This window comes from Pseudophryne corroboree, chromosome 6 (assembly GCF_028390025.1).
Source record: "Pseudophryne corroboree isolate aPseCor3 chromosome 6, aPseCor3.hap2, whole genome shotgun sequence".
Classification (NCBI taxonomy): Eukaryota; Metazoa; Chordata; class Amphibia; order Anura; family Myobatrachidae; genus Pseudophryne; species Pseudophryne corroboree.
Window position 1 is genome coordinate 9,113,279 of NC_086449.1, and position 14,123 is coordinate 9,127,401.

General features: G+C 46.6%; 1 protein-coding gene across 1 annotated transcript in view; it reads left to right on the forward strand.

The window, feature by feature from the left end:
* Positions 1-14,123, forward strand: part of LOC134934753 (uncharacterized) — a 212,998-nt gene that overhangs the window by 16,004 nt on the left and 182,871 nt on the right. The window contains exon 3 of the mRNA XM_063930119.1: positions 1,304-1,354. Coding sequence (XP_063786189.1) covers positions 1,304-1,354 — 51 coding nt within the window. The remainder of the gene's footprint in view (positions 1-1,303; positions 1,355-14,123) is intronic.

Consider the following 14,123-nt stretch of genomic DNA (forward strand, 5'->3'; position numbering starts at 1 on the left):
CAGTTTGCTGACGACGGGAGCTCCCACTGGCACCGGTCTATGGGTGCCGCCATTGCTCCTTGCGGTCTCCTAACGAAGAAGGACCAATCGCAGGACTCAGTGAGTCACATGACTCTCTCCTCCAATAGGGAGGTAGCGGGAGGTTCAAAAGGAAGTGCCGGGCAGAGCCTTGGTGCCTGAATATCGTCACTTACAAGCTACACTCCAAGCTAAATCCACTATTTAAGGAGGCTGTCTATGTGCTTCCAGCCCGGTTCAGGCACACTGGTAACCAGCCCAGTTCTCAGTGCTCCGGTAACCAGCCCGGTTCAAGCACACTGGTAACCAGCCCGGTTCTCAGTGCTCCAGTTACCAGCCTGAATCAAGCACACCAGTAACCAGTCCGGTTTACATACTTGGTATCTTTTCCAGTTACAGTTTCCTGGTAAGTAGCCCAGGGCAGATGCATCTACAGACAACCCAGTTTAAGTATGCTAATATCCAGTTGTCACATCTCTGCTCTAGTGCATCATTTATACCTCCATGAGGCTCTGGGGTCCAGAGCTGGCACGGGTGGGGTAGAGGCAGGTGTGGGTTTTGTCATGGGTGGGGGTGGGGCAGGTGCATGGGTGCCCCAGGTGGGGGAGGGGCAGTTACGGGGGTGCCGCAGGTGAGGCAGTTGTCGGGGTGCTATGGGTGGGGGAGGGGCAGGTGCGGTGGTTCCATGGGTGGAAGAGGGGGTCTGGTTCCATCATGGGTGGGGTAGGTGGGTGCGGGGGTGCCGCGAATGGGGAAGGGGCTGGAGGTGCTCCTCCTGGTAGCAGCTAAGCTACTTACCTTTGTTGGTGCTCCCTGCATCAGCCGCTGAAGGCTCCTGTGTCTGGTCCAGGCACCACAGCTTTCCCCCAATGGCAAGTCCCTCTGCAGCCAAATGGAGTCCAGGGAACACACAGCAGCCAAAGGGCAGAGCCTCCCATTGGATGTAACCTGTGTGGGAGAGTGTTTCTCGCCCAATCAGCTGCTAACCCAATGAAAGCTCCTAGCCATGCCCAGCGTTAGAAAATGAGGCATAAAGTCACAGATCTGGGTAAATGTATAGGAGATAATTTCCTATCTCAGCGGTGCCACCAAAATGTTACCCTCTACTCCAACTAGGGGTTTCTTATTAGAAGGTTACTACATGTGCCACCACCTAAGCTGTATTTCTATTCTAGGCTTGCTTGGGAAAGCCTACTGTTTGCTTGTGTACCTCAATGTGTTTATAAATTTGCAATCAATGTCATACACTTATATAATTTACAGTTATACCTGTCTTCTTTTCCAGATTCTTCGGATCAGTTTCCAGGCAAAAACTACACAATAACAGTAACCATAGGTATTTTAATATTGATGTTATCAACACAACAGTTAGACTTGTATTTTAGTAGTCTGATAGGCTAAACAGAGAAATATAAATCACATACAATCTTACTCTACTATACCTATTACAGTAAATAGTGCATGCAATACAAAAAAATGCTTTTCAGATATAAAACTTACATCACAGTCTTAGTACCTGAATACCTGGGTAGTCTAATTATATACTCAATCAACTGCAGTTTTATGTGAAGCTTTGGGGCCAATAGATAGGATGGAAGAAATTTGTAGCTATTCCAATATAAGTTTATATGGTATCTCTGAATACACTTATTGAACTTCAAACTATATTATCCTGTACTTTATGTGTCTGGTTCCAGACATATTAATATCTATGTCTAATGTTCTGTATCTGGATTAATTAATTGGAAATATTAATACATTCTGTGAATACCAGAACCAGTTTTTTTCAGGTATTTCCTTTCATTATATTAGATTCAGTGGCTGATTTTACCTATGGGCTGCAGCCTCCCTCCCCCAGTAAAATTTGCCTCTGCAGTGAGCCAGTTGCAGTTCATGACTGCCCTCGGTACCCTGTGACTGGCAGTTACTGTACATCCTATTGGAAGTCCTTTCTGTCAGTCAACCACAGTACAGGCAGTCCCATTGGGAGATGTGTCCTCCCCCTGGGACCGCCAGACCAGCTGCTATTAGCAGAGAAATGGTTTCCTGTAGGAAGCCACTACCTACCTGATTGTCAGCCCATTTTGGCTTCTATGGGTTGCGGTTCATAGAAGTCGGTGGTTTGCACATACGCAGTCAAGCGGCTACTTGTGCCCAGCAACTGGGGCCGTACTCCTCCAGACCAGTCAGCATGGCCAGAGGCAGCTCCCCTCCTCCACAAAAGTAGGAGCTGCCGCTGATGAGATCCCTATAACAGTTCTTGTTACAGTGAACTCAATCTTTGCTGCTAAAAAAACATTGCGATCAGTCCTCTTCTGCAGTGCTGAGGTTTACATAAATTGGATACAGTATACATCTTTGCTATTTTGCTAAATTTGGCACAACACGCAAAACACGGCTAAGCTGTTTTTCACGAGTAGCGAGTGGATGGATTTGACAATTTTTGTTTTCCATAATAGAATATGTATAAAGTAGAGATGAGCGGGTTCGGTTCCTCGGAATCCGAACCCGCCCGAACTTCAGTTTTTTTTACACGGGGCCGAGCGACTCGGATCTTCCCGCCTTGCTCGGTTAACCCGAGCGCGCCCGAACGTCATCATCCCGCTGTCGGATTCTCGTGAGGCTCGGATTCTATCGCGAGACTCGGATTCTATATAAGGAGCCGTGCGTCGCCGCCATTTTCACACGTGCATTGAGATTGATAGGGAGAGGACGTGGCTGGCGTCCTCTCCGTTTAGAGTGACTAGAGTACTAGAGAGAGACACAAATTTTGGGGAGCATATAGGAGGAGTACTACTTGCTGCTGATAGTGTGACCAGTGACCAGTGCCACCAGTTTAATTAATCCGTTCTCTGCCTGAAAAAAAACGATACACAGTGTGACACAGTCACACATACCATATCTGTGCTCAGCCCAGTGTGCTGCATCATATACTGTATATCATTATCTGACTGCACTTAAGTACAGTGCACACTTTTGCTGCCAGAGTGCCACTGCCAGTGTGACTGACCAGTGACCACTGACCACCAGTATTGTGATTGTCTGCTGACCACCAGTATATTGTGATTGTCTGCCTGAAAAAGTTAAACACTCGTCGTGTGGTGTTTTTTTTATAAACGCATTCTGCAGACAGTGTCCAGCAGGTCCGTCATTACATAATATATACCTGTCCGGCTGCAGTACTAGTGTGATATATATATATATATTTTAATTTTATCTCATTATCATCCAGTCTATATTAGCAGCAGACACAGTACGGTAGTCCACGGCTGTAGCTACCTCTGTGTCGGCAGTCGCTCGTCCATCCATAATTGTATACCACCTACCCGTGGTTTTTTTTTTCTATCTTCTTGATACTAGTAGCTTACTTTAGGAGACTGCAGTGCTGAGTCTGACAGACAGTGTCCAGCAGGTCCGTCATTACATAATATATACACCTGTCCGGCTGCAGTACTAGTGTGATATATATATATATATATTTTAATTTTATCTCATTATCATCCAGTCTATATTAGCAGCAGACACAGTACGGTAGTCCACGGCTGTAGCTACCTCTGTGTCGGCAGTCGCTCGTCCATCCATAATTGTATACCACCTACCCGTGTTTTTTTTTTTCTATCTTCTTGATACTAGTAGCTTACTTTAGGAGTCTGCAGTGCTGAGTCTGACAGACAGTGTCCAGCAGGTCCGTCATTACATAATATATATACCTGTCCGGCTGCAGTACTAGTGTGATATATATATATATATTTTAATTTTATCTCATTATCATCCAGTCTATATTAGCAGCAGACACAGTATGGTAGTCCACGGCTGTAGCTACCTCGTGTCGGCAGTCGCTGGTCCATCCATAATTGTATACCACCTACCCGTGGTTTTTTTCTCTCTATCTTCTTGATACTAGTAGCTTACTTTAGGAGTCTGCAGTGCTGAGTCTGACAGACAGTGTCCAGCAGGTCCATCATTACATAATATATATACCTGTCCGGCTGCAGTACTAGTGTGATATATATATATATATATTTTAATTTTATCTCATTATCATCCAGTCTATATTAGCAGCAGACACAGTACGGTAGTCCACGGCTGTAGCTACCTCTGTGTCGGCAGTCGCTCGTCCATCCATAAGTATACTAGTATCCATCCATCTCCATTGTTTACCTGAGGTGCCTTTTAGTTGTGCCTATTAAAATATGGAGAACAAAAATGTTGAGGTTCCAAAAATAGGGAAAGATCAAGATCGACTTCCACCTCGTGCTGAAGCTGCTGCCACTAGTCATGGCCGAGACGATGAAATGCCAGCAACGTCGTCTGCCAAGGCCGATGCCCAATGTCATAGTACAGAGCATGTAAAATCCAAAACACCAAATATCAGTAAAAAAAGGACTCAAAAATCTAAAATAAAATTGTCGGAGGAGAAGCGTAAACTTGCCAATATGCCATTTACCACACGGAGTGGCAAGGAACGGCTGAGGCCCTGGCCTATGTTCATGGCTAGTGGTTCAGCTTTACATGAGGATGGAAGCACTCAGCCTCTCGCTAGAAAAATGAAAAAACTCAAGCTGGCAAAAGCACAGCAAAGAACTGTGCGTTCTTCGAAATCCCAAATCCACAAGGAGAGTCCAATTGTGTCGGTTGCGATGCCTGACCTTCCCAACACTGGACGTGAAGAGCATGCGCCTTCCACCATTTGCACGCCCCCTGCAAGTGCTGGAAGGAGCACCCGCAGTCCAGTTCCTGATAGTCAGATTGAAGATGTCAGTGTTGAAGTACACCAGGATGAGGAGGATATGGGTGTTGCTGGCGCTGGGGAGGAAATTGACCAGGAGGATTCTGATGGTGAGGTGGTTTGTTTAAGTCAGGCACCCGGGGAGACACCTGTTGTCCGTGGGAGGAATATGGCCATTGACATGCCTGGTGAAAATACCAAAAAAATCAGCTCTTCGGTGTGGAAGTATTTCAACAGAAATGCGGACAACAGGTGTCAAGCCGTGTGTTGCCTTTGTCAAGCTGTAATAAGTAGGGGTAAGGACGTTAACCACCTCGGAACATCCTCCCTTATACGTCACCTGCAGCGCATTCATCATAAGTCAGTGACAAGTTCAAAAACTTTGGGCGACAGCGGAAGCAGTCCACTGACCAGTAAATCCCTTCCTCTTGTAACCAAGCTCACGCAAACCACCCCACCAACTCCCTCAGTGTCAATTTCCTCCTTCCCCAGGAATGCCAATAGTCCTGCAGGCCATGTCACTGGCAATTCTGACGAGTCCTCTCCTGCCTGGGATTCCTCCGATGCATCCTTGCGTGTAACGCCTACTGCTGCTGGCGCTGCTGTTGTTGCTGCTGGGAGTCGATGCTCATCCCAGAGGAGAAGTCGTAAGCCCACTTGTACTACTTCCAGTAAGCAATTGACTGTCCAACAGTCCTTTGCGAGGAAGATGAAATATCACAGCAGTCATCCTTTTGCAAAGCGGATAACTGAGGCCTTGACAACTATGTTGGTGTTAGACGTGCGTCCGGTATCCGCCGTTAGTTCACAGGGAACTAGACAATTTCTTGAGGTAGTGTGCCCCCGTTACCAAATACCATCTAGGTTCCACTTCTCTAGGCAGGCGATACCGAGAATGTACACGGACGTCAGAAAAAGACTCACCAGTGTCCTAAAAAATGCAGTTGTACCCAATGTCCACTTAACCACGGACATGTGGACAAGTGGAGCAGGGCAGGGTCAGGACTATATGACTGTTACAGCCCACTGGGTAGATGTATGGACTCCCGCCGCAAGAACAGCAGCGGCGGCACCAGTAGCAGCATCTCGCAAACGCCAACTCTTTCCTAGGCAGGCTACGCTTTGTATCACCGGTTTCCAGAATATGCACACAGCTGAAAACCTCTTACGCCAACTGAGGAAGATCATCGCGGAATGGCTTACCCCAATTGGACTCTCCTGTGGATTTGTGGCATCGGACAACGCCAGCAATATTGTGTGTGCATTAAATATGGGCAAATTCCAGCACGTCCCATGTTTTGCACATACCATGAATTTGGTGGTGCAGAATTATTTAAAAAACGAGAGGGGCGTGCAAGACATGCTGTCGGTGGCCAGAAGAATTGCGGGACACTTTCGGCGTACAGGCACCACGTACAGAAGACTGGAGCAACACCAAAAACGCCTGAACCTGCCCTGCCATCATCTGAAGCAAGAAGTGGTAACGAGGTGGAATTCAACCCTATATATGCTTCAGAGGTTGGAGGAGCAGCAAAAGGCCATTCAAGCCTATACAATTGAGCACGATATAGGAGGTGAAATGCACCTGTCTCAAGCGCAGTGGAGAATGATTTCAACGTTGTGCAAGGTTCTGCTGCCCTTTGAACTTGCCACACGTGAAGTCAGTTCAGACACTGCCAGCCTGAGTCAGGTCATTCCCCTCATCAGGCTTTTGCAGAAGAAGCTGGAGACATTGAAGGAGGAGCTAACACCGAGCGATTCCGCTAGGCATGTGGGACTTGTGGATGAAGCCCTTAATTCGCTTAACAAGGATACACGGGTGGTCAATCTGTTGAAATCAGAGCACTACATTTTGGCCACCGTGCTCGATCCTAGATTTAAAACCTACCTTGGATCTCTCTTTCCGGCACACACAAGTCTGCTGGGGTTCAAAGACCTGCTGGTGAGAAAATTGTCAAGTCAAGCGGAACGCGACCTGTCAACATCTCCTCCTTCACATTCTCCCGCAACTGGGGGTGCGAGGAAAAGGCTCAGAATTCCGAGCCCACCCGCTGGCGGTGATGCAGGGCAGTCTGGAGCGACTGCTGATGCTGACATCTGGTCCGGACTGAAGGACCTGACAACGATTACGGAGTCGGACATGTCATCTACTGGCACTGCATATGATTCTCTCCCCATTGAAAGAATGGTGGAGGATTATATGAGTGACCGCATCCAAGTAGGCACGTCAGACAGTCCGTACTTATACTGGCAGGAAAAAGAGGCAATTTGGAGGCCCTTGCACAAACTGGCTTTATTCTACCTAAGTTGCCCTCCCACAAGTGTGTACTCCGAAAGAGTGTTTAGTGCCGCCGCTCACCTTGTCAGCAATCGGCGTACGAGGTTACTTCCAGAAAATGTGGAGAAGATGATGTTCATTAAAATGAATTATAATCAATTCCTCCGTGGAGACATTGACCAGCAGCAATTGCCTCCACAAAGTACACAGGGAGCTGAGATGGTGGATTCCAGTGGGGACGAATTGATAATCTGTGAGGAGGGGGATGTACACGGTGATATATCGGAGGATGATGATGAGGTGGACATCTTGCCTCTGTAGAGCCAGTTTGTGCAAGGAGAGATTAATTGCTTCTTTTTTGGTGAGGGTCCAAACCAACCCGTTATTTCAGTCACAGTCGTGTGGCAGACCCTGTCACTGAAATGATGGGTTGGTTAAAGTGTGCATGTCCTGTTTACACAACATAAGGGTGGGTGGGAGGGCCCAAGGACAATTCCATCTTGCACCTCTTTTTTCTTTCATTTTTCTTTGCGTCATGTGCTGTTTGGGGAGTATTTTTTTGAAGGGCCATCCTGCGTGACACTGCAGTGCCACTCCTAGATGGGCCAGGTGTTTGTGTCGGCCACTAGGGTCGCTTATCTTACTCACACAGCTACCTCATTGCGCCTCTTTTTTTCTTTGCGTCATGTGCTGTTTGGGGAGTGTTTTTTGGAAGGGCCATCCTGCGTGACACTGCAGTGCCACTCCTAGATGGGCCAGGTGTTTGTGTCGGCCACTAGGGTCGCTTAGCTTACTCACACAGCTACCTCATTGCGCCTCTTTTTTTCTTTGCGTCATGTGCTGTTTGGGGAGTGTTTTTTGGAAGGGCCATCCTGCGTGACACTGCAGTGCCACTCCTAGATGGGCCAGGTGTTTGTGTCGGCCACTAGGGTCGCTTATCTTACTCACACAGCTACCTCATTGCGCCTCTTTTTTTCTTTGCATCATGTGCTGTTTGGGGAGTGTTTTTTGGAAGGGCCATCCTGCGTGACACTGCAGTGCCACTCCTAGATGGGCCAGGTGTTTGTGTCGGCCACTAGGGTCGCTTAGCTTACTCACACAGCTACCTCATTGCGCCTCTTTTTTTCTTTGCGTCATGTGCTGTTTGGGGAGTGTTTTTTGGAAGGGCCATCCTGCGTGACACTGCAGTGCCACTCCTAGATGGGCCAGGTGTTTGTGTCGGCCACTAGGGTCGCTTAGCTTACTCACACAGCTACCTCATTGCGCCTCTTTTTTTCTTTGCGTCATGTGCTGTTTGGGGAGTGTTTTTTGGAAGGACCATCCTGCGTGACACTGCAGTGCCACTCCTAGATGGGCCAGGTGTTTGTGTCGGCCACTAGGGTCGCTTAGCTTACTCACACAGCTACCTCATTGCGCCTCTTTTTTTCTTTGCGTCATGTGCTGTTTGGGGAGTGTTTTTTGGAAGGGCCATCCTGCGTGACACTTCAGTGCCACTCCTAGATGGGCCAGGTGTTTGTGTCGGCCACTAGGGTCGCTTATCTTACTCACACAGCTACCTCATTGCGCCTCTTTTTTTCTTTGCGTCATGTGCTGTTTGGGGAGTGTTTTTTGGAAGGGCCATCCTGCGTGACACTGCAGTGCCACTCCTAGATGGGCCAGGTGTTTGTGTCGGCCACTAGGGTCGCTTAGCTTACTCACAAAGCTACCTCATTGCGCCTCTTTTTTTCTTTGCGTCATATGCTGTTTGGGGAGTGTTTTTTGGAAGGGCCATCCTGCGTGACACTGCAGTGCCACTCCTAGATGGGCCAGGTGTTTGTGTCGGCCACTAGGGTCGCTTAGCTTACTCACACAGCTACCTCATTGCGCCTCTTTTTTTCTTTGCGTCATGTGCTGTTTGGGGAGTGTTTTTTGGAAGGGCCATCCTGCGTGACACTGCAGTGCCACTCCTAGATGGGCCAGGTGTTTGTGTCGGCCACTAGGGTCGCTAAGCTTACTCACACAGCTACCTCATTGCGCCTCTTTTTTTCTTTGCGTCATGTGCTGTTTGGGGAGTGTTTTTTGGAAGGGCCATCCTGCGTGACACTGCAGTGCCACATCTCTAGTATAAAGTAACATATTATAGAAAAATCACAAGGCATGGCTAAATCTCTGAGTCTATGGCATGCAAACCAAGCCATACATGGCAGGATATAGCAAAGATGTATGTGGACACATGTGTATCTCAGGTGGCCAGTTTAACCACAATTCAGTCAATGAACTTGACTGACGAAACTTTGACGAAACACTATCTTGATGCAGCATTAAGTTCTTATTTAGCCTTCAGCAAGCTCGATCAGACGGCTTTAATCACGGATATGGCCTTTAAAATGTGTTAATTCCGTAACCTGTACAAATACTGCAGCTGGTAAATGATCTTCTTTCCCTCTCTAGCTAAAGTCTTTCACTTCTCTTCACTCAGGCCCTCATTCAGGTTGGATAACAACTAGCGATCCAACAGCAAAAATGACTTAGATAACGCGGGAGCATGCGCAGGGCCCGTCCTGCACGTGCGCCCGGATTTTCTGCAGGTGCCCCACAGTAAATGCGAAACGCCTCTGCTTGTCAATCAGGCAGACGTGTTTGTAGGGCAGGCGGCAATGCTCCGTTTCCTAGGTGGAGACAGAGAATTGCGGTGGCGGCATGAAAACGGTGGCGGTGGAAGTCAAACGGGTGCATGGTGTGAGCATGATCGGGGCATCACGCAGCCACAGAGAGCACAAAGATGGTGGTAGGCCTCCGGCGGTCGCAGCAGGCTGTGCCGACAGGAGGCTACCCTATTTTTAACGATCACGCTGAAATTGCGTTATGACCGCAATTTCAGTGTTATCTCAGGGGGAGCATGCTGGGTGTCCTTGCTCTGCGATGGGTGGCCCCCAGCATGCAATGAAAAAGGATTGTAAATTCTGCTACTTAGTGAACTGACAAATTAACTTCTTCAATGGGACCCCTTAACCTCCATAATGGCCTATAGTTATAACATATAACATTACTATCAATTTAAATCATTTTTATATATTTAGAACATGTAGTACAGTGTTCAGTCTATCCCTCAATATTAATATATATATATATATATATATCCTAAATAATAACCCAGATCTGTGACTCTGCCAGTGTGTATAACGCTGGGCGTAGCTAGGAGCTCTCATTGGGTTAGCAGCAGGTCTATCACACCCAGTCCACAGCTGATTGGGTGAGAAAAGCCCTCCCACACAGGTTACATCCAATGGGAGGCTCTACCCTATGGCTGCTGTGTGTTCCGAGAGCAGGTTTAACAATGGAGCTGATGGAGCTGCAGCTCCAGGTCCACACCCCAAAATAGGCCCACTGCATCTGCAGCAACACACCCTCCAACAGTTTACACATAAAAATTGATACAAATTTGAGAAGGGGGCATGGCCACGGGTAAAGGGACGTGATCACGCCCCTTTTCCTATACCAGGCTTTTTCAACCAGTGTGCCGCGACCAGTTGCAAGGTGTGCCGTGGAGCCAGAGCAGCTTCCTGCACCTTCAGAGTGAACTATTGGTCCGGGCTCTTCTTACAGGATCAGTCGTGCACCGCCCATGATGTATGCTTTGAAGACGCGGCGGTGTGATATCATAGGTCACGGCCACCGCGTCTCACCACCCAGCCAGCCCACCCGCCTGCATACACATCTTCAAGTTCCCGCCTGCATACACAGCTTTCCTTGCCCACCCACATCCACACCTGCCCGACCACTCGCTGCTCAGTATTCACAGCACTCCACTATGAACAACCCCCGCCACTGAGGGACAGGGAGGAGGACAGCTGACTGGTAGGGGCTAATATTTGTTGTTTTATTTCTCCTGTGGGGAACAATAGGATTCATGTGGGAAGAATAAGAATTTATGGATTTATGGGGGTAACAATGTGAAAAATTCATGTGGGGAGCAATAGGATTTATGTAGGGAGCAATATGATTTATGTGGAGACCAATGTGATTGTTTTTCTGCATAGGCCAATGTATGTGTGCAGGGGCGGATCCAGAAGAAAATGATAGGGGGGGCACCATGGAAGGGGAAGTACATTTGCATGCGGCTTCGGTGCATGTGAGGTGGCGCTTCTTATACAATGCCCACAGTTGTAGCGCTCATTATGCAATGTCCACTGCACTGGTAGTGCCCCTTATATAGACCCCATAGTAGTGGTGCCCCTTATGCAATGCCTGTATTGCCCCCAGTAGTAATGTTGCCTGTTGTAATGCCCGCAGTCATTTAGTGAGTGTGGCCAATTAAAATGAGACGTGATACACAGACATATGCCCCCAATAGTGCAGTGCCAAATCCACAATTGCACCCACAGTGCCAGATCCACAAATGCCCCCACAGTGCCAGATCCACAAATGCCCCCACAGTGCCAGATCAAAAAATGCCCCCACAGTGCCAGATCCAAAAATGCCTTCACAGTGCCAGATCCAAAAATGCCCCCACAGTGCCAGATCCAAAAATGCCCCCACAGTGCCAGATCCAAAAATGCCCCCACAGTGCCAGATCCAAAAATGCCCCCACAGTCAGAGCTGGCCCTAACCAATATGATGCCCTAGGCAAGATTTTGGCTGTTGCCCCCTAGCACCACCGCTAGTTCCGCCTCTGACCCTGCACCCCTTTCCCAGCACCATCACCCCCCACCCATAGCAGTCCTTTTTTTTCCCTACCCCCTGTAATTTAAATAAGAACAGTGGGGGTCATTCCGAGTTGTTCGCTCGCAAGCTGCTTTTAGCAGCTTTGCACACGCTAAGCCGCCGCCTACTGGGAGTGAATCTTAGCTTCTTAAAATTGCGAACGAAAGATTCGCAATATTGCGATAATACATCTCTGTGCAGTTTCTGAGTATCTCCAGACTTACTCTGCCAGTGCGATCAGTTCAGTGCTTGTCGTTCCTGGTTTGACGTCACAAACACACCCAGCGTTCGCCCAGACACTCCTCCGTTTCTCCAGCCACTCCCGCGTTTTTCCCAGAAACGGTAGCGTTTTTTCACACACACCCATAAAACGGCCAGTTTCCGCCCAGAAACACCCACTTCCTGTCAATCACATTACGATCACCAGAACGAAGAAAAAACCGTGAGTAAAATTCCTAACTGCATAGCAAATTTACTTGGCGCAGTCGCAGTGCGGACATTGCGCATGCGCACTAAGCGGAAAATCGCTGCGATGCGAAGAAATTTACCGAGCGAACAACTCGGAATGACCCCCAGTGTGCACATTCGGCGCACAGCCCAAAAAGTGGTGTGTTTTTGCTGGCAAGGGGCATGGCCACACAATAGTACCCCCAATTCAAATTATGCCACACAGTAGTGCAACTTTATTCACAATTTATAATGCGATAGTGTCCCTTATTCAAATTACATCACACAGTTGTACCACTTTACCTTATATACGTTACTCCTCACAGTAGTGCCTCTCATTCACATATCAACACACTGAATTGCTCCTTATTCACATTAAACCACAACATATTGTTCTTTATTCACATTAGACCACAGGTTCTCAAACTCGGTCCTCAGGACCCCACACAGTGCATGTTTTGCAGGTCTCCTCACAGAATCACAAATGAAATAATTAACTCCACCTGCGGACCTTTTAAAATGTTTCAGTGAGTAATTAATACACCTGTGCACCTGCTGGGTTACATGCAAAACATGCACTGTGTGGGGTCCTGAGGACCGAGTTTGAGAACCACTGCATTAGATCACACAGTAGTGCCCTTTCTATACGTTACGCCACACAGTAGAGCACCTTATACACATAATGCCACACATTGGTAATGCATTTATACACATAATACCACACAGTACTGCCCCTTACACATATGACACACATTATTATAATGTCCTTATAAACATAATGCACTTTACACATTATGCCAACCCTTATCAATGCCCTTATACACATAATTTCCCTTACACATATGCCACACATTGTTAATGCCCTTATACACATAATGACACACATAATGTCCCTTACACATATGCCACACATTGTTAATGCCCTTATACACATAATAACATAAAATAGTGCCCCTTACACATATGTTACACATTATTAATGCCCTTATACATATAATGACACATATAGTTCCTGGCGTGAGTCATCTGGCAGCTCTGCTGATGTCAGGTGCCTATTTTGTATGAAAATACATCTTATTTGCATTGCTATGGGGCTGAGATGCACAAGCAGCTTCTGCTGATTAAAATGATATGTGGCATGCCTATATACTCTGGGGGTCATTCCGAGTTGATCGCTCAGTTTTTCGTTCGCACAACATATTTGCAAAGTTGCGTTAGTGTAGTAAATTTGCGAACATCCGCCCCCAACGTATTTTTGCTCTTTCGTACGCAGTATTACACAAAGTGGGCGTACGCCAAATGACATCGCAGCAATGCGAAAACATCGCAGCAATGCGAAACCATCGCATTAACACACACTTCATCGTAAAAATACTAAGTTGTAGTATATTTACACATTTATCATTAAAAGTGCTCACTTTTGCGGGCAAACGCACCACAATGGTTTTTTTTTACTATTAAGTGGAATAACACCTTCCAATTAAAAGTCCACAAGCCCTCCTCAATTACAAATCCAATTAGTGAAATGAATTGTAATGTTCATGATCAATTAAGTCTTTTTAAAATACCTGAAGAACACTTTGTAGCCATAATTGTACCTAAATTATTTTAGAATTTTAATATAAATATAGATGTTTGCAATGTGCTTGGTCTAATGTTTTTATTTTTATTTTTTAAGTAGAGTTTTAGTATGTGAATGAAGGTGTTTGCATGTTTATTTAGACAATAACAACATATGTCTTTTTTACATTTTAAACAAACTTACGTTAGATGTATGAAATGTTTAAGGTAATAAATGTCTGTTCGTCATTCTGCAGTTCCTTCATTGCATTAATAAATAATAAACACCCGCTTAACTTGAAAACAAATTTTTTTTTTGTTTTGTTTTTTGTTTTTTTATAATATAAACATATATTTTTTTTTTTTAAAACAAAAATTAAAACAACGTTTGCATTTGGTCAACAAGAC